Source organism: Athene noctua, chromosome 22, assembly GCF_965140245.1.
Source record: "Athene noctua chromosome 22, bAthNoc1.hap1.1, whole genome shotgun sequence".
NCBI lineage: Eukaryota > Metazoa > Chordata > Aves > Strigiformes > Strigidae > Athene > Athene noctua.
In genome coordinates this window covers 175,821-200,029 of record NC_134058.1, presented here as the reverse complement: position 1 = coordinate 200,029, position 24,209 = coordinate 175,821, and the positions used below count along the sequence as shown (strand labels likewise).

The following is a 24,209-nucleotide window of genomic DNA, read 5'->3' as shown; positions in this document are numbered from 1 at the left end:
GCCCGGGAGCCGCCGGGGTCTCTGCCCGGCGCCGGGAGGGGGGCGCCCGCCGGCGGGCAGCGCGGGGGGGGGGGGGGGCCGCACCGGCCCCGGGTGCGGCCGGGTCCCCCCGCGGCCCCGTGAGGCGGCGTTTGCTTTCCCCGCAAACCGGCGGGGCCCGGCTCCCGCGCCGGAGGTCGAGGGTCCGGGCGCGCCGCGGCGGCCGATGCCCCCGCGCCGTGGCCCTCCGCGGGGCGCAGATGGACGCGGGCGAAGCCCGAGGCGGCAGCGCGGAGCAGGGCGCGGGCTGGTCACCGGCGGCCGGCGCCGAGCGAGAGGCGGCGGCGGCGTTCGGCCCTGCCGACCCGGGGAGGCGGGCGCGGGAGCGTCGGGGGGCTGCGGGCTCCCGCTGCGCGATGCGGACGGGAACCCGCTCCAGCGGGAAGCGGTTCGAGGGGCCGAACCCCAGCAGGAGCGGCTCTTGCAGCCCGGAGTCCGGAGGCCGCTCGGCGGGAAGTTTCGCGAGGCAGAGCCAAGCCGACAGGTAACTCCTAGCGGCGGCTCCAGCCGCTCGCCCGGACGTTGCGCGGGTCGTTGTGCGTAACCCCGGCAGAGCGCGGGGCCGGCCCCAGGGCCCGGTGCAGCCGCGGTCCCGGGTTCGTCCCGGGGCTCGATCGCCTCGGGGCGCCGCGGAGGCTCCCCTGAGCCGCAGCCCGCGGTGCCCGGAGCGCTCCCGCACCTGCACGAGGCTGCTGCGGCCGCTCCTCGGCAGCCGCTTCCCCGGAGCTTCCCCGGGCTGATCCGGATGTGTCATTAACTCTTTTGGGGCGTCTGTATAGATTTAAAGACTGCGCTTAGCAGTTGTAAAGTGGAAATTACTTAAATAGTATTTTCCCTGAAAGTTCAGAAACTCAATGAGGTGCAAATTTCTTTTTAATTAAAAAAAAAAAAAAAAAAAGCCTTTTGAGAGCTGCAATTTCTGCAGTGTTGAACTGACACGTAAAGTTAACATGCAATACTTGAAATTATTTAGTGATTTATATAGTAAGAGCACGATGCTAATAAAAGTGCCAGATGGGCAAAAGTTATTTAAAATAAGTGTTCGTATCTCACCTGTAGGATTAGAGTCGATCTGCAGTTTGAGGATACTGACTGCTTATTTTTCAGTCAGTGCAATAAGCAGAAGTAAGAAGATGGAGATTATGCTTGTTAATTTTGCTTAGTTTTGTTGATTTTGCTTAGGCCACTGGCTCTGTTAAAGTCTAATGAAGAAGACTCAGGAATCACATGAGGAATGAAATCTTTGCATCGGGTGTATTTTGAGAACTTCACGTTTCCCTGAAGTGCTTATAATCAGATGCAGACTTCAAGGCTAGAAAGACTTATATACATAAAGAATCAGCATCTATTCATGATTTTAATACGAGAAAGATTTAGAAGATCCAGAGTAAACATCAGCTTATTTTTAGTTGCTAAGCTTCTTAGCAGGCAGATTGGTTATGATGTGACTTTGCCATCCGTGACATGTTGGAGTTGGAAAGGAGGAAGAGGAGAAAAGATTAAGCATCAAAGAAGTGAGAAAGATACAGCAGGAAATACAGTGAATGAGCATTAGGACATTTCCAGATATTCTGTGACGCTGCAGCCAAGCCCATAAAATGTTAATTTAGTGAATGGTTTTAATTAGTTGACAGAAAAGAATCTCTTGTACCAGACATGGAGAGGTAAAGTTTCACCTCTGTTTTACAGTGTGCAGCTGAATGGGAGCCAGTCTCACAGAGATCTGATGAGGATGATCCAAGAAATGAAGAGGTGTTTGCCTGAAGAGAAAAAGAGTACCAGCAAGCCCAGCACCATCAGTGCTCTCAACTATGCCTTGCAGTGTGTCCAGCAGGTCCAAGGTATGTGTGGAAAAAATCTGGAAGTGTAGAAGCTGTTACAGCCCCTTGGTTTGAAGAGACATGTCTGGCAACAAATAACATCAGAACAAATGAAAGCATTCCAGTTATTCTGCAAACAGTTGGCTTTCTGAAGCACTGGGGGTTTTCTTTATTTAAATATTCATGTTATCTTTTCTACTGGAATGCCCTCCTGCTCCTTCTCTTTTCTTCAGAGTCTTGTGGCTTAGAGGTGCCTACTAATAACTTTCTGTGTATATTGAAAAAACAGCATTCTTCTCCCACTTGGAAAAATTTTTGGATAATCAGTGTTTTTCAGCAGAACTGAGTAGCTAAAGTTGTTCTTTTTGCCATCATGTTCTCTCCTTTCTCCTTGCTCATGCTTGTTTTCTGTAATGTAGATCAGTCATTCCAGTAGTATTATCAGTATTCCTTTTTCCTTTGTTGCTACACAGACCTTCCTCATCTCATCTTGGACTTCACCAAAAGGATGACAAAAGTACAAGGGCTGTAAGAATTACTTTCCAAATAGTCTCCTTACTGACTTCCTTGTGTTTGTTTTGCTTCTCTTCTTTTTTTCAATTAGCAAACAATGACTTTTTCCAGGCTCTGAATGACCGAAGAGTGTTTCAGCCAGATGTGATGACATACAGCATAGAGGAGTTGGTGGCAGTTGCATCTGAACACACTCCAAAAAACACTGTAAGGAATTCAGGCACTCTCAAGGAGTTCATCACTTGTCATTTCACTCCTTATTTAGACTCCTTAGATCGTTTTGTGGAAATAGAATGTGTAAAATTGAAAAGCTTTCAAGTTTTAGCCAGGCAGGCCTTTGCATTTTTAAAGGTAGATCAAGACTGCTTCTAATCTGTGCTGACTCAGAATACCTAACAGCAGTAAGTGAAGAAATACCTTTTTTCTTCTTTTCTTTTTTTTTTTTTTTTCCCAGAAGGAACAAAGGTCAATTTGAGAATCTTATTTGAGAATTCATTTACAGCATCGTAATCTTTTGAAACAGACAGCAGAATGTTTTCAAAGCTGATCAAGTCCATAGTTGTGAGGGACTTTGCTTTTGTTTGTACGCCTAGATTTATTTTTTTCTTGATTTGCAGTATGTGTCATGCTTTCTGGCTCTGCTTCAAAGAAAAGAGTGTTTCTTGAAATTCAGTATTGTTAGATGCCATATCACAAATATTGCAAATGCTTTCTACTTGTAAAGTTCCCGGAATATTTTTGCGGAGTTGTGGTGAATACTCTGAAATGCGGGGAGAAGTGTGTGGAATGATACCCAGTCATTCTGAACAATGGCAAGCATCACTGTGATCTGTTTCAGTTTTGATATTGCAGTTTTATTAGCATTTGTAAATCATGAGTAAGCTACTGTAGCATTGGAGATTGTAGCAGCTCACGCACAACGTCGTTGGACAGTAACTTAAGAACATGTTTTTGAACTTCTGTCTTAGGTAGCAGTGTGTGGTCGTTTGGGGTGGGTTGGTTGGTTGGTTTGGGGGTTGTTTTTGTTTTGATTTTTTTATCCTTACAGTATTGTTGCCTGTGTTGGGAGGAGGATTGCCGTTAACGGTGCTTGTTTTCCAGGACACATTTGTGGCTGTGTTTTCCCTGCTTTCGGGACACATAGTGCATATTTCTGAGCAGGCAGCATCCATTCTAAACTGTAAGAAGAAAGTGTTGGACTCCTCCCGGTTTGTAGAGCTGCTTGTCCCTCAGGATGTGAGTGTGTTCTACACACACACAGATCAGTCCCACCTGCCGCTCTGGAACGTGGAACGTCAAACAGGTGGGACTTGGCAGTGCTCCAAAATGCTTTATGTGTCTTTCTGTCTTTGCAAAATGGGGTTAGAATAGTTGTCCGTGGTAAATGCTGATGCTGGGGATATACATCGTCAGCACTTGTTCCCCTTCCACTTCGAAAACTCAAGTAGCTGTGCAGCGAGTGTAGGGTGAGAAAGGCAGATACCTCATTGTGGTGTGTGCCCTCCTACTCATTCCCAATACTGCTGCTTTTTAAAATAAACTAAAGGTCTAATTGCGAGTTTGAAGTTGTTTAATTTTCATCTTGTGATTGCTTAGGTGCTTTGTCTTTATGGTCTGCTTGCAGCCTGCTGTGAATGTTGCTCACTGAACCCGTGTTTTAAGCTGACTTGCTATTTAGTGCTGGATGTGCCTAGATGGTGACTTTTAAGTTCTGTGCTATCTGTGAGCAATTCAAATGTAGCTCGCATGTCAAGGCCCTGTCTTTTGCCCACCTGGCTGTGAGACTGTGAGACTGTTTTGGCATCAGAGCTAGGAAGTCCAAAATCCTCACTACCAAAGGCTGTGAGGCATCAGGGGCTGCAAAGGTGCCAGGGATTCCACAGCTTGGAATCCAGTCATGTGCCCGCCCAGCCCAGCAGCGACACCCCTGTGCAGTTGTTACTCTCTTGCTGTGAACTGTTACTGAGTTTTCCTCTCCCTCCCAAGTAACTCTTGGCTGTGTATAGTTTTTGGCACACGGCTCATAAAGCCAGGAATCTTCACGTTTCCTTTCCATAGTGATGCGCTGAGGAAAGGTTGGGGTTTTTTTTAAGATCATGCGTGTTTCCTCTGAATTTAGTTCCAGGTCAGCCTTCTCCAAGAATGAGTGGGCTGGAGAAGAGAGATAACATTTGAGGTGGGAGCAGACTGTTGAACAGCTAATTCAGTAGCTAATAAAGAGCAGGTTGTGAGACTTGGGTCTTGCTCAGAAGGTCTGGAGAATGCCGAGTTTAAAATAGTTCTGATAGGTGTGACCTTTTTAAGGATATTAACTGATACTTTCAATGTGTGTTCTTCTTATCAGCTTCTCTGTATGAATATGCCCAGGTGAAATCCTTTTTCTGCAGGATCAGGCAAGTACATTATTACAGTTTTATGTCTGTGAAGGCTGGGCAGAGGGTTCAGTACTGGGCAGAAACTGTGTTCTGTTGTCACAACTGACCAGTGTGAGGTTGTGGAACTCCACTACAGTATTGGCTTAGTGTGTTCAGTGTTGGCATCCAGCAGGACATTTTTAATATCTTTCCCATAGTGATGCTTAAACTTGGCTGGGGATAGAAGGTAAACTGCTTTTATTTTTGGACCTGTCGGTTTCCTTCAGTACTGCTGTGCAGGAGAAGAATGATCTCGTGAAAAACCGCTGCTCCCCCTTTCACAGTTCAAGCATGGAGACAAGGGGTGTTTTGCTTAAGATTGCTTAAGAGCCTGTGACAGAGGCAGTAACAGAAGCTCAGTCACCTGAGTCCCGGTGTGAGACCTGAATCATGAGATTCCACCTGCTGTCACTGTGGAGGCAGTTTGCTGCTTTATGCTTGGCTAATCCTAGTGCTGAAAGAAGAAAAAAAAGTTGAGATTGGCCTCTAATCTTCAGTGCAGTTCTGTTCCAGACTCGGATGGTCTCTTGATTTCTGTAAGAACTGTTCATTTGCTTCTGAGCAGATATAATACTTGTTCCATCTTTCAATCACTGATTCATTCATTTGCGTTTCAAGAGCCCGAGTTTTAAAGTCACCTTTGTCTCTTGAATTGTGTAAGGGCCCTTGGAATAAATATAGCAGGCCAGATACCAATTTTAAGTTGGGGGAACTCTTTGTAGGATACATAAATGTTTTGCAATAGTTTTTCTTCATATTTTCATACAACATTTCTCCTTCCTTTATGTATCAAATCCTTTTGTTTATGTGGGCTTCATGAGTAAAAATATTTTTTTCACAGGCACAAACTATGCTTAGGTATGGAAAAGTTTTTTTATGGGTTAAACTTGTATATCCAGTTTCCATTTGTATCCTTTTTTTTTTTTTTTTCCAAAAGAGAGAATTGTCAGTAGCAATTTTAATGACACTAACTTCTCTCTAGAAACATTTTACAAAAGTAAGTGTGGAATAAGAAAGTAACTTTTAGTGTGATAACATTCAAAAACTTATTTCTGTCAGAGCTGGGTAAAATACTGCAGTTCTAAGAGGTGAAAGAGCATTTGCAGTAGACACGGGCAGTGGTTAATGCAGTTGTTACAAGGCCCCAGTTAAGATCTCATCTAGAATGTTGTGCGCTGCCACTGCTCACACGTGTTTGAGGAAGACAAATTCTCATGGGAGTACAATCAAAGCACTACAACTGTTTGTGAACCGAGGCTGCAGGAGTCTCATTAATGTAGGTCAGTGAAACAAAACTTGAGACAGTTAGTTTTATTTTTGTTCCTAAAAATGGTACAGAATAGGCAATAAACAGAAAAAGATCTGTTGAACTTGAAGGAGAGCGTAAGACCGGATGGGTGGTTCTCGTGAACACGTTTGGGCTGAGAATTAGAAGACGGTCTTTAACCATCAGAGTAATGGCGTTTCTAGAACAGCCTCTGAATGCAGGTATTGGAGGCAAAACACTTACTTGGTTTTAAGGGGAGCCAGATCAATATTGCTGAAAGTGTTGGCTTTGGATTGCAGGGGAGTGTGCATAGGACTGCGGGAGATTGCGATTATCTGGGTCTGTGCCCTCAGCATAACCTCTCTGTGCAGGGCTCTCGGCCGTGGCATAAAGTATCTGAGTCTCAAAACCAGTGTGTTCATTGCTTTTACTTCTTCTCAGGGGTGGTAAAGATCAAGAACAAGAACCATGTTGTTACCCCTTCCGAATCACCCCGTACTTGGTCCATGTGTGTACTTCTGTCCATGTGGATGCAGAATGCTGCTGCTTAGCTTTGGCTGAGAAAATTCACTCTGGATATGAAGGCAAGTCAGGAGATTCCAGTGAAAAAAACAAGCCAATAGGAAAATGCAGTCTTTGAAAGTCTGCTTCCTTTGTTTGGAACTTGTGCCTGGATAGCTCACCCCTATAGCTTACAGGCTGTGTGTGTGTGCCTGCGAACCCATAGCATCTGTGCTTCTTTGCAAGGCCGCAAAGCATTTGACCTCACTGTTCTTATTTCTGAGAGAAGTCTGTAGCACCTACAAATTTGTAATGTTTCTATGAGTTACTGGTCAGAAAGCAGTGAACAAATAAAAAGTTCAGGAGCCAATAACTCTCCATCATGAGCAGAACTAGCGGTTAGGTTTTCTGTCTTAATGCATACTTGGTTTCAGTAAGTATTTCCTTTCCTGTTAGCTCCTCGAATTCCTACGGATAAAAGAATCTTCACCACCACTCACACCCCTGGATGTGTTTTTCTTGACATAGATGACAGGTAAGATTTGTATCTAAGACCTGCGAGGTGTGTATGGAGAGGCAGCAAAAAATCTTACGGAGATGGAGACCCAAGTAAAGTAGTTGAACTGTGCACCTGACAATAGTTAATTAAACAAAGTAGTTTTGTGTTAGTCTGCTCAGGGAAAAACATCTAGAACTCCACGGACATAATCTCCTTTGTTGACTTATCACTGAATGGAACTGCAGTCGGTTTTTGTTATCCGGGGCAAGGGGCACCTGTGGTAACACAGAGGAAAACCCACCTAGTGCAAAGCTCTGAGGGTCACGGTGTGGAGATACAGCGGTACTGAGCTGGCTCAAATAAATTTGGCCAGACTAAAGCTGTCTCCCGCAAAGCCACAAGACTGTTTGACAACACACTCTGCAGCATCCATATCAGATTTCTTACTGACGTTTTGCCTGTGACCCGTTTCTTCGAGACACTTTTTTTTTTTTTCTCCCTTTGAATATAGACAAGCACAAAACTGCCTGCAAGTCTGAAGATCTGTTGGCTCTCAGGCACAGAAATGTTTGTCGTTAGTATTTACGTGCCTGCATTGCACTGGAGTATTATTAGATGGGCTGGAAAGTTTTCTGTAGCCTTAGTTCATGCCATTGTAGATCGTGCATGGGGACTTCACTGACAGGCAAACGTTTAAGCATGTAAATACTCAAAAGTATATTAAAATCAGGGATAATGTGTTTGGGTTTCAGAGCAGTGCCTTTGCTGGGTTACTTACCTCAAGATTTAATCGGAACATCCATACTGATGTATTTGCACCCAGAAGATCGTCCTCTGATGATTGCTGTTCACCAGAAAAGTAAGGACAGTTGCTTTAAGAGGAATTGCTCCTGGTTTTAACATTCTTTCCTTATCACATTGCTTGACCTGTGACTGATCTACAGTCTAGACAAAAATTAATTAATTAATGCAACCAGTCTGAGATCAGGGCAAATTAAAACCCAGAAGACCCCAGTCATTAGTGGTTGTGCTTGCATTTCTGTGTCATAATCTAAACCAAACCTTATTTCTTGATTTTATTTTTTCTTCAGTCCTGAAATTTGCTGGACAACCCCCTTTTGAACACTTACCTATTAGATTTTGTACTCAAAATGGAGATTATGTCATACTGGATACCAGCTGGTCCAGTTTTGTGAATCCTTGGAGCAGGAAAGTCGTGTTCATCATTGGCCGACACAAAGTCCGGACGTAAGTCACTTGTAGAATTGATCTGTTGAAGAGCTTTTCACTGAATACTCTCAGTACTGAACTAGAGACGTAATATTGCTCCTGCAGTTTGTGACAACTACCTAGCATCTGTCTTGCAGCCCATTCCTTCAGGACAGTATTAGTTTTGTTTACTAAGTATGAAAATAAGTATATTTCTTTGAAGTAAAAGGCAAAGCCAACATTTTTTAGCATATGTTTTTGCACATGGTTGATGTCCAAGTACTGTGACAGTGGACATACCTAAATCAAAATATCAGTTTTAGACAAGCTAAGTAAAAGCTAAAAAGCAATGTAAAAAATAGATTAACAAATAATTAGTTGACATTGTTTCATGACTACTTTCAACAAAACCCCATTAATTGACAGACGTGTAACCAAAATCACCTTCTGGCTTGTTTTCTTCTGGATCATTCACTTGATACAGAATCTAAGTATTTACCAAGGTAGCCTCTTTTAAAAATGCGGTTAGTACCAAATGTGCAAGTTAATTTTTCAGGTGTTTCTCCATAGTTTCCAAGAGATCTGGACATATGACTGCCTGCCTTCCTCTTACCTGATTTCTTTTCTAGGAAATGGCCTTTTGGGATGGCCTTTTGACTTTTCAAAGTGATCTTTTATTCAGGGCTTTATGGGCTGTGATGTTGTCTTCTCCCTGAAGGAGGCAGGCGTGTAGATGTTTGTCAGCCTTAACTCCTGTCACTGCTGGTGTACTGACTTCCCTGGGGCTTCACGCAGCGCTGCCCCCGAGGCACTGCCCGCTACCCTAGAGCCCACTAGAGAGTGGAACAGGGCATCCTTTTGTGTTGACTCAGCAAAGCAGTCAAAATAAAATAATGCTGATAAAAAGAACCTGTTCTAACTCTGTTTATAGCTGCCTTTTCTTCATCAAATTAAAATTAATAGTGAAATTCTGTTGGCTCTCTCCAGAAGCCCTCTGAATGAAGATGTCTTTGCTGCAAGAAGTAAAGAAACGAGCAGTGTTGAGAAAGAGATAAGAGAATTGCAAGGACAAATTTACAAGCTGCTTCTGCAGGTAAAGAAGATGGAAGAATTTCAAATCACTGCCTGGCCTTCTTGAATGAGAGGCTAAAGAAACTTGGGTCTGTTTAGAAGACTACTTTGGGCATGATCTTTTAAAAAGTCTTAAAGGAAAGTTCTGAGTGGAGACAGGCTTGTGTGACAGCATTAAAAAGATGGCTCTGGGTAGCTCACCTGATCAGAAAAAGATATTTTGACGTATTTGCCAAGTCTTTATGTTGAAAGATAAATCTGCATCCTGAAACACCTTTAAGCAAGTGGTAGAGCCCAGAGCAGTACTGACTTTCTTTGTTTACTTGAATTTCTCTGTTGCAAAGTATGTTGTTCCCTTCCTTTTGTTCTCTAAGAGGATGATTTTTTTTTTTAATCACTCTTTTTTTTTCCACTCATACAGCCAGTTCACAGCAACGTTTCCAGTGGTTATGGAAGCCTTGGAAGCAATGGCTCTTACGAGCACTATATCAGCATAGCATCTTCAAGTGACTCCAATGGGAATTGTGCAGAGGATGTACAGGAACCAGTAAGTCTGTAAATGGCACTGTCTGCAGAGTAGTAAAAATCGGGGTTTAAAAATGAAAACTTCTACTGTGTACATGTGCACTACTCATCATGAATTTTACTGAAGTGAGAAGGTACAGCTACGTTCAAGCTAAATTTACTTAAATTGGTCAAATATAGAATGCTGGCTTTTGGGTTTTGCTCTTAATTTTGCTGACTAAAATGAGCATGTAACTACTATGGTAGTTTACTAAAGTAAATTGAATAATTGCTTAAGATCAGCCTTCTCAAAGAACCAGTGGACTCGGAGAGGAAAAAGTGGAAAAACCGTGCAACCAGGAGGAGGATTGATGCATGGGAAGGGGTTTCTCTTTGCTTGGGATTTTCTGTTTTGCTTCAGAAGGGCACTAGAGGTGCAGTGTAGACTGCTATAGAAGAGTGGGAACAGTGCTGCCCTAAAACAAGCGTTGCACTTACCTAATTTGCTTGTGAGGCTCCTGGGTAAGTCATCGTCTTATTCCCACTCTCAAGGCTTGCATCAGTATTAAAACATTCCAATGCTGAGGCTGTTTGAGCTTTATCGTGGTTAATTTAATTAAATTAACTATGATAATTAAATTCATTAAACTTACAAATACTGATAGATACCAGGCTCAGGCTGACAGTCTACTCCCTTTCAGTTTGGAGAATACAAGAACCCAAGCCCATCTTAACGGTCTCCTATGGCCTCTTTTCATTAATTTTATTCTGACTTCACATTTTCACGTATCTCAAGATGACATTGCAACAAGTTTGTGCAGATGTCAACCGAATAAAGAATCTGGGACAGCAGCTGTATATTGCATCAAGGAGCAAGCCACAGAATGGGCATGAACAAGCTGTGGGCTCAGAAATGCTGGGAGGTAAGTTAGTGTGATTATGATCCTTAAGGTAACGTGAGCTCCTGTAGATCCACAGCCGTGAGGCTGGCAGCTGGTGTTCTGACACTGAAGAGCTTCAGGTAGCACTTGAGTGTGGCTTAAATGTGGGAATTGCTTTGTTTTGTTAAAAAAAAAAAACCTAACCAAAAACCAATCAAAACCAACCAAACCAAAAAAACTAAAGCCCACCCCAAAAAAGCCCTCAGCAGATGCAATAACTTTTTAACTGTTCCCTGAAATATGGAGAAACTTCTCTGTCTCTTTGTAGGTTGATAGACTTTTTCTTTTAACATTCTCTAGTGAGCACACAGACTTGCTTTAGCAAGTATAAGTACTACGGAAGCTTCCCTCAGCTGCTTTATGTAGACTCTCAGAAACAATCCACAGGTTGGAAAACGCTGCCCCACTTCCCACCGAAGTAGTGGTTTAGTTACTGACAGTGTACCTTAATATTATGCTAATGCACATTATTTGCAGTTAGTACCCAGCACAAATAGGTGGAGAAAACTGGGTGCTTCCTCAGATATCATAGGAACTCTATTAAAACATTTTGCACTGTGATACTCTCTACGAAAGTTAGAATTAACTCCTAGTCTTGTTGACGAGAGGCCTGCACTGTGAATGTGGATGCTGCTCTGACCAGTGTATCTGTGCTATAAAACGCTGTAAGTGACTGTTAAATAACAGGTTGGATTCTGTGATCTGTAAGTTGAGAGAAGAGTAGTATTAATTGCAGCTTTGTTTACAATTTAAATAGAATACTTTTTTCGATGCTGTTTTCATTGTGTTTACTAGTTGTTCTGAGTGAATGTTTAAGGTGTTGTGGGTTTTTTTTTTTTCTTTTTAGGCATTCTTTTCCCTGCTCCCTCTTCTGCCTCGGAGCATGGGAATTGGGATGAAAATGCAGAATAACTTAGTAATGGGAGCTGTGCTGTCATAGGCCATATATCCCTGTATAATATATATGTATCCCAGCGCATATATGTGTGTCTTGGCAGGGGTCATGGTTGGATACCTCTGAGTGAAGTCTTTGAGGATTTCTTCTTTTCTAGGGAAGAGGCCCACTGCTTCCTGTTTTCTTCAGACATTGAGAAGCGACAGCGCGGAAGAACCAAGCAATGTGTTTTATGATGATTCAAAGAAGACTCCACATGTTCCTTCCTATCAGCAGATCAATTGTGTTGATAGTATCATCAGGTAATAAACTGTGAAGTGATTTTGAGTGATACAAGTTTAAGATTAATTGGTGGAATGTAAATATCCAAGCAGTGTGCATTGGTCTAAACTGTCTGGGTTTTGAGTTGCAAGATAAATTTGGGATTGTTTGTGAAGTTTTCTGCCTCTTGGGCAATTCATCCCAATGCTCGGTTAATCTGAGTTACACAATGATGAAGAATTTAGGGCCTAAGATTCTGTTTGCAACTATTGACATTTGTCTACTGATAGTTCCACCATTGGTGCAACAGGGGTTTAAGAGAATTTCCATGGGCATAAAATGCCAATGTCTTCTCAATATGCACTTCGAGAACATCTGTATAAAACAGAAAGTTGATATAATTTATAAAATGTTGGTATTTTTTAACCCAGTGGTTAACATAATAATTTTTCTTTTTTTTTTCTTTTTTCCTTTTTTTAAAGAGTAATTGATAGATTTTTATTTAAAATACTCCTTGGAAACCAGGGCTTCCTGCAGTGTCCAGAGCTTCCTGCAGTGAATTTAAAATACTAATTAACAACCCCTGGATCTCCAGTTTGGATTGTTGAAGTGTTTGTCTTTCCAAGTGGAGAAAAAACACAACGTAGGGAGAGCTTCCTGTGATATGCTTTTATTTCAGATATTTAGAGAGCTGCAGTATTCCAGCATTGAAAAGGAAATGTAAATCTTCTGCAAATACATCGTCATCATCTTCAGAAGATGACAAGCAAGTCCAGCAAAATCAGCAGGAAGTGGAGGCGTTGGAAGGTAACATGAAGTACACTTGACAGTCGAATCACAACCACTGATTTCCAAGGCTTATGTCCACCTCTTAAATTGCTGTCACACTGACAGCACAGATAGTTTGGTTACGTGGTAAATATTTTCTTACATTGCCTAGATCTCACAGTTAAGCATAAACTACAATATTAAGTTTCTGAATGTAGAATGCATCAAAAGGACTATTGTTTGTTGTAGTTAAATGAACCTTCTCTTGCTCACTCGCTTTATGCATGTTTAGTGTGTGCTGACATCACACTGGCATTGCATGTTACATTTGTCTGTATATAGGATGTATTTAATAGTCTGCATAGGTACTGCTTGTGTCTGAACCGGCCAGGCTTGATGAATTGGGAGCATAGTGCTCGGAACGAAATCCCATGTAGAAACTTTGTATCAGTAGATACCGCTGTGGTTTCAGGAGCTGATTCCCAGGCTCTGGTACCTGCTGATGGGGAAGAGACGCTGCCCGGCCGGACCACCGCAGGCGTGGTGGGAGCTCCCCTGGCAGAGCTGGCCCTGTCCAGCAAGGCTCCAAGCGTGGTGTCTGTCACCAGCCAGTGCAGCTACAGCAGCACTATAGTGCACGTCCCACGCCCTGAATCAGGTACTGTTCACACGCACAAAACACTGGCTTGGCTCACTGATTTTTAAATTTACACAATGTTTCCAGACTGAACTACACCATGAGAAAGTTTTGTCCATTTGAGATATGTTCTCATGAATATGAACTCTGGAATATAATTAAGGTACTTCTAGGGACACTGTGAAGAAAACTTGAGCCTGGAAATTTTTACAGTATTTTAATAAAACCTAGTTTTAAGAGAGTGCACTGTTTCCTTTCCCGTTTAACTTCATCATGTGTATATCTAAAAACAACAATGTGCTTTTTTTAGCCATTGAGGATTAAAATAAAAATTACTAATGGGCCAGTGTTACTTCATTTTAATGCAGAAAGAAGCATAAAACCAAGTATTTTCCTCGTACAATAGCAGTTAAATAAGAAAGAAGCACCTCTGTAACTTCAAAGTGAATTTGAACTTTTACAGACCATGAAAAGTAATTTGCTCAGTTGATGTTAATATAACTATATTTGAGTGTAAAGGGTGTTTTCTCCCCCCACCTCTGCAGCCTGTATCTGCTCGGTAGCTCAGATGAGGTTGTTTTGTGTTTGACCTTCTGGGTGTTGTGGGAGTTGACACCAGAAGGCCAGAGCAAAGAGTGATTTATTTTCTTCCCTCTTCAAAGAAGTGACTACAATGGAGGATACTACTGCTGGAAGTGAACAAATTGAGCTGCCTCCTGTGAATGCTCAGTGTCTCGCTGTGGTGCCTGAGGACTTAAAGCCAGTTGGGCTGACAAAAGAGACGTTGTCAGCCCACACTCAAAAGGAGGAACAGAACTACGTTGACAAGTTCCGCCAGAGGATCTTGCTCTCTCCATTTAGGACTTACCTTCAGCAGGGGAGCAGAAGTAACAACGGACATTCCTGTGGCCAAGGTAGGCAGCAGCTTTGAGAAATAAAGACCTATTAGATGACCTAGCAGTGGATTCTGGTTCTCCTTTGTGTGATTTAACTAATATCTTACTATGGCTACAAACAGAATAGTCCCTTTGAAATGCCATGGCTTGACAACAGCATTGCCCACACAGTGGTCTGTTCTGTCTTAGATATTGCTCTTTTAGACTTTTCACAAAGCAGATAATTATTGCAATAAACCCTGCAAATCCCAAGTAGTTTATTGCCTCCCTTTGAGGGAATGTAAAAGCTCTGGTTGGGATAAACCAAAATGATCAAAAAGAAAATTGATGACGTGAAGGAAAATATTGTAGATATGTCAGCAAATCCATCACTGTAGTGTGTGAAAGAATTATCCAGAGAAAAGCCAGCTCTCTGAATAAGCCACACTCAATTATCTGGATGTTTTTCTGTTTTCTCTCTCCTTGTTTTTTTTTCCCCTCGATCTGTCATTTCAGTGACTGTGTTTTTCTTCCTCCTTAGGAGATTCCCCTTCAAAGCAGATGAGCCCAGCCAGCTGTAAAAAAGGCAAACGTGGAAAATTCAAGCGTCAGAAGCCTCAGAGACAGTCCTCAGATAGCCACTCTTCTAGTAAAAATAGAAATAGTCTTCCATGCGAGAAGAGAAAAATGCAGAAACAGTCATTCTCTCCCTCAGAAGTGTCCTATCTGAGCTCCTCCAGTGTGAACGTCCTTCCTCCCGTGGGATTTCCTGTCCATTCAGATCCACTATCAAGTTTTCCAGCCTCTTCTGCAGGAGAGGAGTTTGCCCTTCACTCATTAAAACCCGAGTCCATGTCATCGTCCCAGCTATGCTGTGAAGCACAGTCATGCCCAGCACTTTATCCCCCAAACATAGGCACACTTATGGCTGTATTTTTTCAGAGTTTCCCCATGTATGCTCAGATGCCTCAGTATGTCTTTCTTCCTAGCCCCCAGTATGTTTATCCCCCCTCTTCGTACTCATGCACGACGCTACCGCCGGCCCCTGCCCCTGCTCCATCTCCGGTAGCACCGCGCGCTGGGGGCCAGCCCTTTCCAGCCTCTGCGGCCGCATCTGTGGACCAGCGAGAGGGCCAGCGTGGCCCGGCCCTGCTGCCCAGCAGCTCACGGAGCAGCTCCCCACTTCAGCTGAATTTGCTTCAGGAAGAACTGCCAAAACCGATGGAGCTTTCCGTTAGTGCTGATGTTAAAGCACGTGCGGCAGCTGGAGGTGTAAGTAACGTGAATTTGTAATGCAGAGGAGGAACGTGCAGCCGCCCAGACCAGTGATGCTGATGGGTGTTTCAGGGTCACCAGAGTTTGTTAGCTGCTTTTTCTGGTGGCTGTGCTATGCAGACGGCAGGGCACAAATAGCACAGGAGGCAGAAAAAGCTGTTTATGCTTCTGTCGGTGGGAACTTGTAACCATACAGCATTGGCACCTGGAAAATGTCAGAAATGTGAGATCGGGTCTAGGCTGCCACGGGCCACTTTTGTTCAGCATTTTGGCAGCAACCTTTTCAATTAAATTGATGGCCAGTATTTTGTGTTTGGGGCTTTTATGCATGTGGAACTTGGTTAGTGCTGCACAGTTCGCATCCTTTTTGATCCCGTCCCACAGTCTCTGTGGAGAATCAAAGGGAAGATACATGTCTAATTACTGCCTCTGTCTCCCAGGGATGCAGCTAATGAATGAAGAACAGGGATCCTGTGAGGGTCAGTGTCCATACAGGGGCATGGAAAGGCCTCTCCAACTTCTGTGGTAAACTCAGAGGCAGGAATCTGAGCTCTGCAGGCAAGGAAAAAAATGTTGGCTCCTGAGTGCAGATTGGGCTGGAAAGGCTGGCTCAGCTGAAACTGCAGGGTAGGGTCCTGGAAGGGGATCTGGTGTGCCTGCGCGGCCAAGGCAGTGCGCTCCACACGCTGAGCCGGGAAGAGCCGCTCCCTGTCCCTGGAGCGCCCATTGCTGGGCCTGTGTGGCTGCTTCTTGCATCTGGCAGGGCGTGAAGGGACCTGACTCCTCCTCCTGCCAACGGAACGTATTAACGTTGCAGCGGTGCAATATCTTGGTACAGTGGGGAAGAATCTGCAGCAGAACCTTAAATGAGTCCGGGTGCTTGTTGATGTCACCCATGAAGAGCGTTACCACGAGTCCTAGACCGCCGTTCACCTTCAGAGCTAGAAACTCCAAACCTATTGAACTGAGAACTGAGTCAATGTGGGACAAATTCAGTAAATGCATGAACTTCCTTTTTCAGTCTTAGGTGTAACTTCCATGGATGTGTTTGTTTTGATTTTTGTCTCCAGGACAACGATCCAGAAGACAGTGGTAACAGTGCTAACCGTTGTGCTTCTGGTGAATTTGCCGACCGCTCGCTGTACGAGGGCTCCCGGTCAGGTTCAGGCTCAGCGGCCCCAGGCACTGGATCAGCCTCACCCGAGTCTTTAGGCTCTGGCTCCAATGACACTTCTGGTTGTGGCACAGGTAGGGAAGTTCGAGATCTGGAGGTTTGGTGCTAACACGGTTTGCTGAAGTGTTGGTAGTTCATAACAAGATACTGTAATGGGAATAGGAAATCCCAGGAAAAGGATCTGTAGCCTTTACTTTTCATCAGCTTTCGGTGTTTGAAGCCAAGTTTGTTTCCGTCACTGTGGTTGGAAATGGGAATCTAAAAAGCCATTCCTTTAATCTGTAAGTTACTCTTTCATTTTGCTCATTATCACTTTTGTCCGCATTAGATACTGGCTTGGATCTTATTTGGGTAAAGGTGAATCTGCCTAGAGCAGGGCCTCTTGAAACAGAAGCAAAGAATCCGAGCCAAATAATTGTGAGAAGAGTGAACAGAGCTTTGGAGATCTTGAGTAACTTAACAGAATGAACTTTATCTGTGAATTCTCAATAGGGAGTAGTCCCTTGCTAGAGCAGTCACCTCGGAGTAGCTGTGTTCATATTGCAGAACTAGCTTGCAAGAATACACTGGTGTTCTCTTTTTGTGCTGAGCTACTAGGATTTCTCAGGCATCTGCATTCATTTTTTCTTTTATGGTAATTCTCAGCAGCTAGTGGGAAAAGCAGCAAGCATTTTGCCAGTAATGATTCTCCTGAAGCTTCCAAAGAAGAGAAGAATCAGGAAGCAGAAGAAAAAGGGACAGCTCATAAATCCAAACATGAGTCAGCCTGGGTGATGATGGATCACACATCCGAGCAAGTTCTAATGACTTACCAAATGCCAAACAGGTTGGAAAACATCAACATTTTCTGACATGTAGTTTGTAATTGTGCATAGAACTGTAGAATTAAAAATGAGACTGTGGAAATAGTGCACGTACCAGTAAACTCCAAGGAGGTGTATTAATTTACTGTTTATGCATTTTTGGCCCTGGTTATTTCCTTTTGTCTTTTTTTTTTTTTCCTCACCATTTCCCCCATCAGTTAAAATATAGTAACATGGAACCTTTTTGCTGAAGTGTTAATGGGATTGGTTATTGCCCTGTACTTTGAATGCATAAAGGGGTAAAAATACTCTGTTATCTGCAATTTGCTTGTAATTAACTAATACATAATTTATAAAGAGATTCCACATTTAAAACAAAACAAACACAAAACAGTAAAACAAACCGAAAGAAACCCTACACTCAACACCCAAAAAACTCCAACAAACCCAACAAAAGCCCTGGCAGTTAGATCAGTATTGAAAGAAGCCCTGCAAAGCAAACAAGGTGTAACTGGGCATCATCACCTCGTGGTGCCTGGTGCTGTCTGGAGGGCAGCCGCAGACACTGGTGAAGGGGCTCGCGGGGGGCGATCAGTGCCTGCCTGGCTTCATCCAGGCAGCTGTGTTCACGGGTGTCTTGTTACCTGCAGAATTAAAGAGGAGGTTTTAAAGGAGGATCTGGAGAAGCTGGCAGTCATGCGGAAGCAGCAGCCTTGTTTCACGGACGGGCAGAAGAAGGAGCTGGCAGAGGTGCACTCGTGGATCCGGACTCGGACTGTCCCGCTGCAGATCGGCACCCAGGTGGGGAGCGGAGAGAGCCGGGGCAGGGCCCTGTGTGGCCAGCACCATCCTGCAGTGCTGAGGGCACTGCTGGGCTGCCTGTAGATACAAGGAGATGAGCTCAAGTGCACTAGCCAGATGACAAATGCCAAGATACGGGTCCTTCCATTTATTTTTTTGCAACATACGCCAATTCTCTGTAGGAGCCACCTGTAGCAAAGCTCCTGCAGTCACACTGTTGGATGAATGGGAATAGTGTCACACTCGCACGTAGGGTCCATGCCTAGTGATGTTCTTTCTGTTGGTAGTGGGTCTTTTGCTCTATTTCTTATAAAGTTGATTGTTGCTATGATAGAAGAGCATGCAACCCTCGGACATTAGTGAAGATCAGAGCAAGTGTGTTCAGCAAGCTGAAAAATGCTCATAATCAGAGGGGGTTCAGACATACAGTGAGAAAAACAAAGATAGTTAGTTTTTTGTAGGTGAATTCTTAAGAATTTTGGTATCGTGCCTGACTATTTTATCTGGTATAACTCTTGGATACTCTGATAAACTACCTCTGATTTCTGTTAGTATGTGTTCGTATGCCAAGTTTAAAGTGCTCCCAGGTGCTACAGAAAATAAAAGAGCAAGGCAGAACTAGTCCCACAAAGATCTAGAGTTCCAGTGCTGAGCTATACAGAAAATTTCAAGGCCAGGTGGGCTGCATTCACGTACTCAAACAGCACTGCGTGCTCCCTGTGCTAGGATTTTCAGAATGTGGCATTCTGAGCTGTGGTACTTATTCTTAGAGCAGAAAAATTGAGAAATCTCTGTTGCCTCTGAAATAAGACCAGAAAATTAGTCTCTGTTTTCCTAATACCTTGATAAAAATCTCTTGTGTCCTGTTGTGGCTAGGACAATGTGTTTGATTCAGATAGCAAAATTCTGTTGAATGTTTGCATCATGTCAAATGTTGTGATATGATTGGTATGCAAACATAAATATTTACTATCTGAGGTGCTAAACCTGCTCCTAACTTGTAGGTCATGTTTCTAATATAGATGGTCATTTTGCAGCCAGACTTCTGACAGTAGAAACAAAGGCAGGATTTCTATTTTAATATTTTATTTTAATATCATACTATTTCTCAAGAACAAGAAAAAATCTGGTCTGTCAATCTTGGGCATTTCAGCCTTTTTTGTTGGTTGCTGTTGTCGCTGTTCAGTCTGCAGTCCAAATCCTTAATGAGCAGCTTGCTTATAAAGCTGAAAGGTAAAGCCTTCACATTCAAGGAAGTCACGTGCCTTTTTATCTCAAAGCTAAAACTGTATGTTCCACTAACCAAAGAATTCATTTCTGAGACAAGATAAGTTGGAAGTGCAAGTACCTGCTTCTGAAAATAAGATAACTGTATAATCTCTGCTTTTAGAGAGATTTCGGCCCATTGGTGAGAGGTTTCAAGAGATTGCAATAGATCATGCTATTGGGATTTGACCCTGAAATATAAAAAAGAGAAATGTTCTTCTTCCTTTTTAAAGGGCTGTGTTACATGTGACATCAGGCAAGCAAGTTGTGAGGCTACAAAGGCTGATGACAATATGGAAACAAAGGGAAAATCGCCTCTGCTCCTACAACGCTGAAGACATCAGCACTTGCATCAGGAAAACTGCTTGGTGCGATTCCCATTCTCTTTTTCTCTGCCCTTGCTACATACTAGTGGTGAATCTGTCTGTCTCTTCCCAACATGAGCAGTTCCACATGTGAGATTAAACCCTCCTCCATTAGCCCACCACTCCTGGCAGGACTTTGAAGATTTTTGCTTTGAATTTTTTGCTGGGAGGCTCTTTCCCTTCCTGACCTCACAGACTTGACGCAGAGTGGGTTATGTTTCTAACTTTTGATTGCTCAATGATGAGCAAAATACAAAGGTTTTTTGGACTTGGGTTTTATTTGTTGGTTTGAACTTGGAGAGTCTGAAAAGATGCCGTGGTTAAGAATCTGCAGTGATGGACCGAACAGATCTGGGCGTGTTTACTCTCCAAGTAAGGTGGCTGAAGCCAGCATTGAAACCAAGCTACAACAGAGTGCTCTTCTTGTTTGCTCAATGTTTAAAGGTCTGAACTGAAGATCCTAATACTCTGAGGCTCTGAAATCACTGTAGCTGGTTTGAGAATCCAAAAGGCTTTTTAATAAGCAGCTGAAAACTGGACAAATTATTCTACATCAGAATGCCTTTCACCAGCTTGTGCCCATCAAAAAAATAAACTGAATTGAAAAGAAGCAAAACCAGCTGTGTTCCTCAAAACAGGTGTTTAAAAGTAATTGAGGGTAACTGGTTTGCAAATCCACTGGAGATTAAATTTAAAATAGCGATCAAAAACATAGAAGTAACAATTCAGGAGTAATTTCCTTATACAGGATCTGCTTTTTAATAAAAGACCTGAAAAACCTTCTTTATCGAGGCACTGTAGCCTAGTTATCAATTCAGGTAGCTACATACCATCTCCTATACGATGTAGCTAGCGCTCTGGCAGGTGCATTCGTGTCTTTGGTGTTGTGTTAGAGTGGGTAAAGTTGAATCCAGACATGGCAAACAGGAAATTTTAAGTCGTTTCCATGTTTTGTTTTTGTTGTGGTAATGCCAGAAACAAAAGGATTGTTTAATTATGCTTAATTTCTTCTGCTTTCTTGAAAAGTCACGTGTTGTGAAGCCGAACTTGGACATCAAACCACATATTCATTATTTCTTTTCTTATAAGTTATAAAACTTATCTTATAAGTTTTAACCTCTTTCTTTATAAAGGAGTCTCTGTCACATTGAAATCCATGGACGAAAAATGAGTTTGTGCATAGTGTGAGTTTGTTGTTCAGAAAGTGGTAACTACTTTCTCTTTCAGTATGTAAAAGGACTTGTTCTCGTGTTAATACTTCTAGTCTAAAGCAGAATGTCTCCAAGTGCTCTTCAAACAGGACATGCTTCACTAAAACCTAGCAGATTTTGTCTCATTTCCCTTTAGTTTACTAAAAGCTGGATGTAAACAGATTTTTCCATGTGGAAATCACCTTAGCCTTCTCAACAAAGAGTTTTAGAATGTAACACGGTATTCACCCTTTTATCCTGTGTAACTCTTCTGCTGTGTGAAAGTTTTGTACTTCTTCAGTTTCATTTACTAGTAAGCTTCAAGTTGTTAAGTTAAAAATACTGTGATCTGCAGATCGTTGAAGAAAAACTGTATTTATCTAAAGATTTTTCTTTTTAAAATAAATTCAGTGACAATCTTTGTCATTACAGCTTTTTTCAAGGAAAGATATTTTTACAGAATTTTAAGTTTTCAGGGCTAATTTGACTCAGGCAGTGTTCTTTTGCTTTTTTTTTTTTATGGTATGCTTGCCTTCTCTGTTTATACCTATTGCTTTTATTTATTCTTAAACTGCATTTCTTTATTTGTCTTTCAGTTTTTTCAGCTTGAACTTGTTTTTTCTCGCGTTGCAAATCAGCGGTGGTCCACACATCCTCAGTACTTAATGTCTTAGAACTTGAAACACTTCTTAAAATAAAAGACTTTGATAGGTGTTTATGTATATCGAGTTATATACTCAAGTAGGAAAATGTGGGCAATATCTTATACGTTTCCTAGTCTTTTCCCTGCACTTACCAATTATGGTACTTTGCTTTATAACCACATTGCTAAAATATTTGCTCTAAAAACATGTAATAAGATGCTTTGTGTATAGGTTCTTTCCTTAATTGGGAAGCTTCTTAAATAACTTAAATGTCAAATTAGGCCAATGCAGTAGAATCCATTCAGTTAGCTGTGCTTAAATTAAAATGACGGATGTATTTTGAGGCTTACAGAAATAGATTAATTTGAATACTCCAGGTACGGATGGCTGTCTCCTTCAAAATAGTTTGAAAGTGCAAGCCAGAGGGAACGTTTAGATAATCAACTCTCTTGCTGTATATTATTTCCACTGGTGATTTCCTGAGCATGAAGATGAGGTGGTTTGCCATGTTTTAGCAGACATACATGTCATCCATTTTCTAAAACAGTGGGACTTCGGTTAGAATGACAATACGTACCTAACACTTGAATAATGCTTTTCATCCATAGGTCTGGAAACATGTCAGAAAGATGACTATCATTATCCCAGTTGTATAAAAAGAGGCAGAGACACAAAGGACTTGCACCGATGCAGACCCCCAGTTCATAGCAAATCCAGGAGTGTAAGTTGGGGATCTTCACTCACTGTATCCTGTGCTGTCTTTGCTGAAAGTGGTCAAGATTCTGACGTAGAAACTTAATGTGTTTCTTGTTTGGAGATGTTAACCCTTCTTGTACCACCTCCTGCTATGAATTTGTGCCCAGCAGGTTCATTAGGCAACAGAAATCCTCGACAGCTTTTGTAGTGCTGTGAACACCCGACCCTCTGACCATATATAATGAAGGGACGTGTGCCTAGGAGTTTGAATTCAAAGTTTGTAATCCTGGCTAAATCTTAGGTGCAAGAGTCCTTGTCTGGGGCTACACTAGTCCTGGGTTATGGAAAAAAATTATGGCATGGGGGAATGAAGAGGTGAATCGGTGCTCTGTGTGACAGTGAAGCTAAATTATTTGCCCAAAACCGCAAACAGCCTTGGCTGTAAGACCAGGTTTAGGACAAAAAACAGTTTCCCAAGCTACTCTTTACCCCCCTAGAACCACAACATCTTGCAATCCAATGCCTTATCAAGCCTTTTGGGAAGGACCTAGATTCTGTAAGTTTTTACTTCAGCATACATTAATTTTCAGTCTTTGTAGTTTGCTGGAGTAGTTGAAGTGAGATCCAGTTATGGTCTGAAAGACCAATGTAGTAAATATTGCAGGCAGATTTGCATGTGCTGTTTTGTTTATGTGACTTTGTTTTGCCTGGCATAATGAAAATGTGGCAGACGGTTCAGAGCTGCTTGGAAGGTCACTTTTCTGGAGATCAAGGGGAAAACAAGCAAGTACAATAGTGATGCAGTTACTGCCCCCTGTGGGGGTGTCAGCAGTTTGGAAACCCTTGGTGGATTTCACTGGCAATTTTTTTTGTTGTATTCATAAATACAGAATTATGTTTTTAAAAGATGAGTTAATGTGCAGATATTTTTATGGCATTGCTATGAACAGGAGGGACCCTTGTGTATTTTTACAGTGTGCGATAAATATTCACTGGATGAGTAATGTATTGGTAAGTTTATCTTCCAGCTGAATCGACTTTTAAATCACAACCGAATTAATTTTTACATCAGTTGATAGAGATATTATATTGAAATTATATTCAGCTGTGGTTGAATTTACAATTGTGATTTTAACTGTATACTTTAAAGGAGCTTCTGTTTTTATAAACAAAAATATGCTGCAGAGAACTGTTTCAAGTGTTTGTTTACTTTTGCAGTTGGTAATTTCTAGAAAATAAACTTTTAGCAAAATATTAATGACATTTTTCTGATTGTACATAGGCACGGAGGTTGTGAGTACAGTGAAAATGGTCATGTAGTGGCCATTCATCCTGTTTTGTGGTGGGTTTTTTTCTCACTCTACTTTGCCCACTGCAGGGGGTGTGACTTCCTTTCTAATTGCATCTCACAAGGAAGGGCATGTACCTTTTGAATGTAAAGGGTTATGTTTGGATGTGTAAACTGTTGGCCTGCAGGATTTAAAGCTTTTGTCTGTGCAGATTTTGTTAGAAAAAGTAAATAATAAACACCTGGGAGCACTTTGGCCCCACTGTGCTAAAAGTTGTGTCCTAGAGGAAGTACAAAGAAACGGTTCATAGGCTTAATTCACAGGGGTGTCTCATAAAGCAATAAAGTTCTTCACTAAGTGCAGAAACAATTTGCTCATCTTTCTCAGCTTTAAGGGACTTTAGAGAGAAGTGTGGTCAACAGTGCTTAAAGAAGCCTGCAGGAGAAAGGCAGAGTCACTACAGGGAGTACAAGGTACAGAACAAAAGATGTA

The 24,209-nt window shown here is 42.4% G+C and overlaps 1 protein-coding gene across 3 annotated transcripts; it reads left to right on the top strand.

The window, feature by feature from the left end:
- The first annotated feature begins 85 nt into the window (after nt 1-85).
- Nucleotides 86-23,617, top strand: PER3 (period circadian regulator 3). 3 transcript variants are annotated; one of them, XM_074925169.1, is made up of 21 exons: nt 86-523; nt 1,729-1,880; nt 2,464-2,579; nt 3,474-3,675; nt 4,717-4,765; nt 6,495-6,637; nt 7,011-7,089; nt 7,806-7,912; nt 8,145-8,301; nt 9,250-9,355; nt 9,755-9,880; nt 10,634-10,760; nt 11,831-11,975; nt 12,614-12,741; nt 13,175-13,360; nt 14,005-14,253; nt 14,756-15,486; nt 16,560-16,737; nt 17,309-17,489; nt 18,117-18,267; nt 19,767-23,617. In XM_074925169.1, exons 1-21 carry the CDS (start codon nt 240-242, stop codon nt 19,866-19,868), a joined length of 3,699 nt encoding a protein of 1,232 aa, XP_074781270.1. In that variant the 5' UTR covers nt 86-239; the 3' UTR covers nt 19,869-23,617. The 3 variants fall into 3 exon arrangements, with proteins under 3 accessions (XP_074781270.1, XP_074781271.1, XP_074781269.1); XM_074925170.1 differs by having other exon boundaries at nt 14,002-14,253; nt 17,312-17,489; XM_074925168.1 differs by having other exon boundaries at nt 14,002-14,253.
- Nucleotides 23,618-24,209: the final 592 nt, after the last annotated feature.

Bases quoted from the DNA above. Each gene is read 5' to 3' on its own strand.
- PER3 (XM_074925168.1), top strand. From the start codon at position 240: ATGGACGCGGGCGAAGCCCGAGGCGGCAGCGCGGAGCAGGGCGCGGGC. The intron at 7,090-7,805 runs GTAAGATTTGTA...TTTGGGTTTCAG, and splicing joins TTTCTTGACATAGATGACAG to AGCAGTGCCTTTGCTGGGTT. The intron at 12,742-13,174 runs GTAACATGAAGT...CTGTGGTTTCAG, and splicing joins GGAAGTGGAGGCGTTGGAAG to GAGCTGATTCCCAGGCTCTG.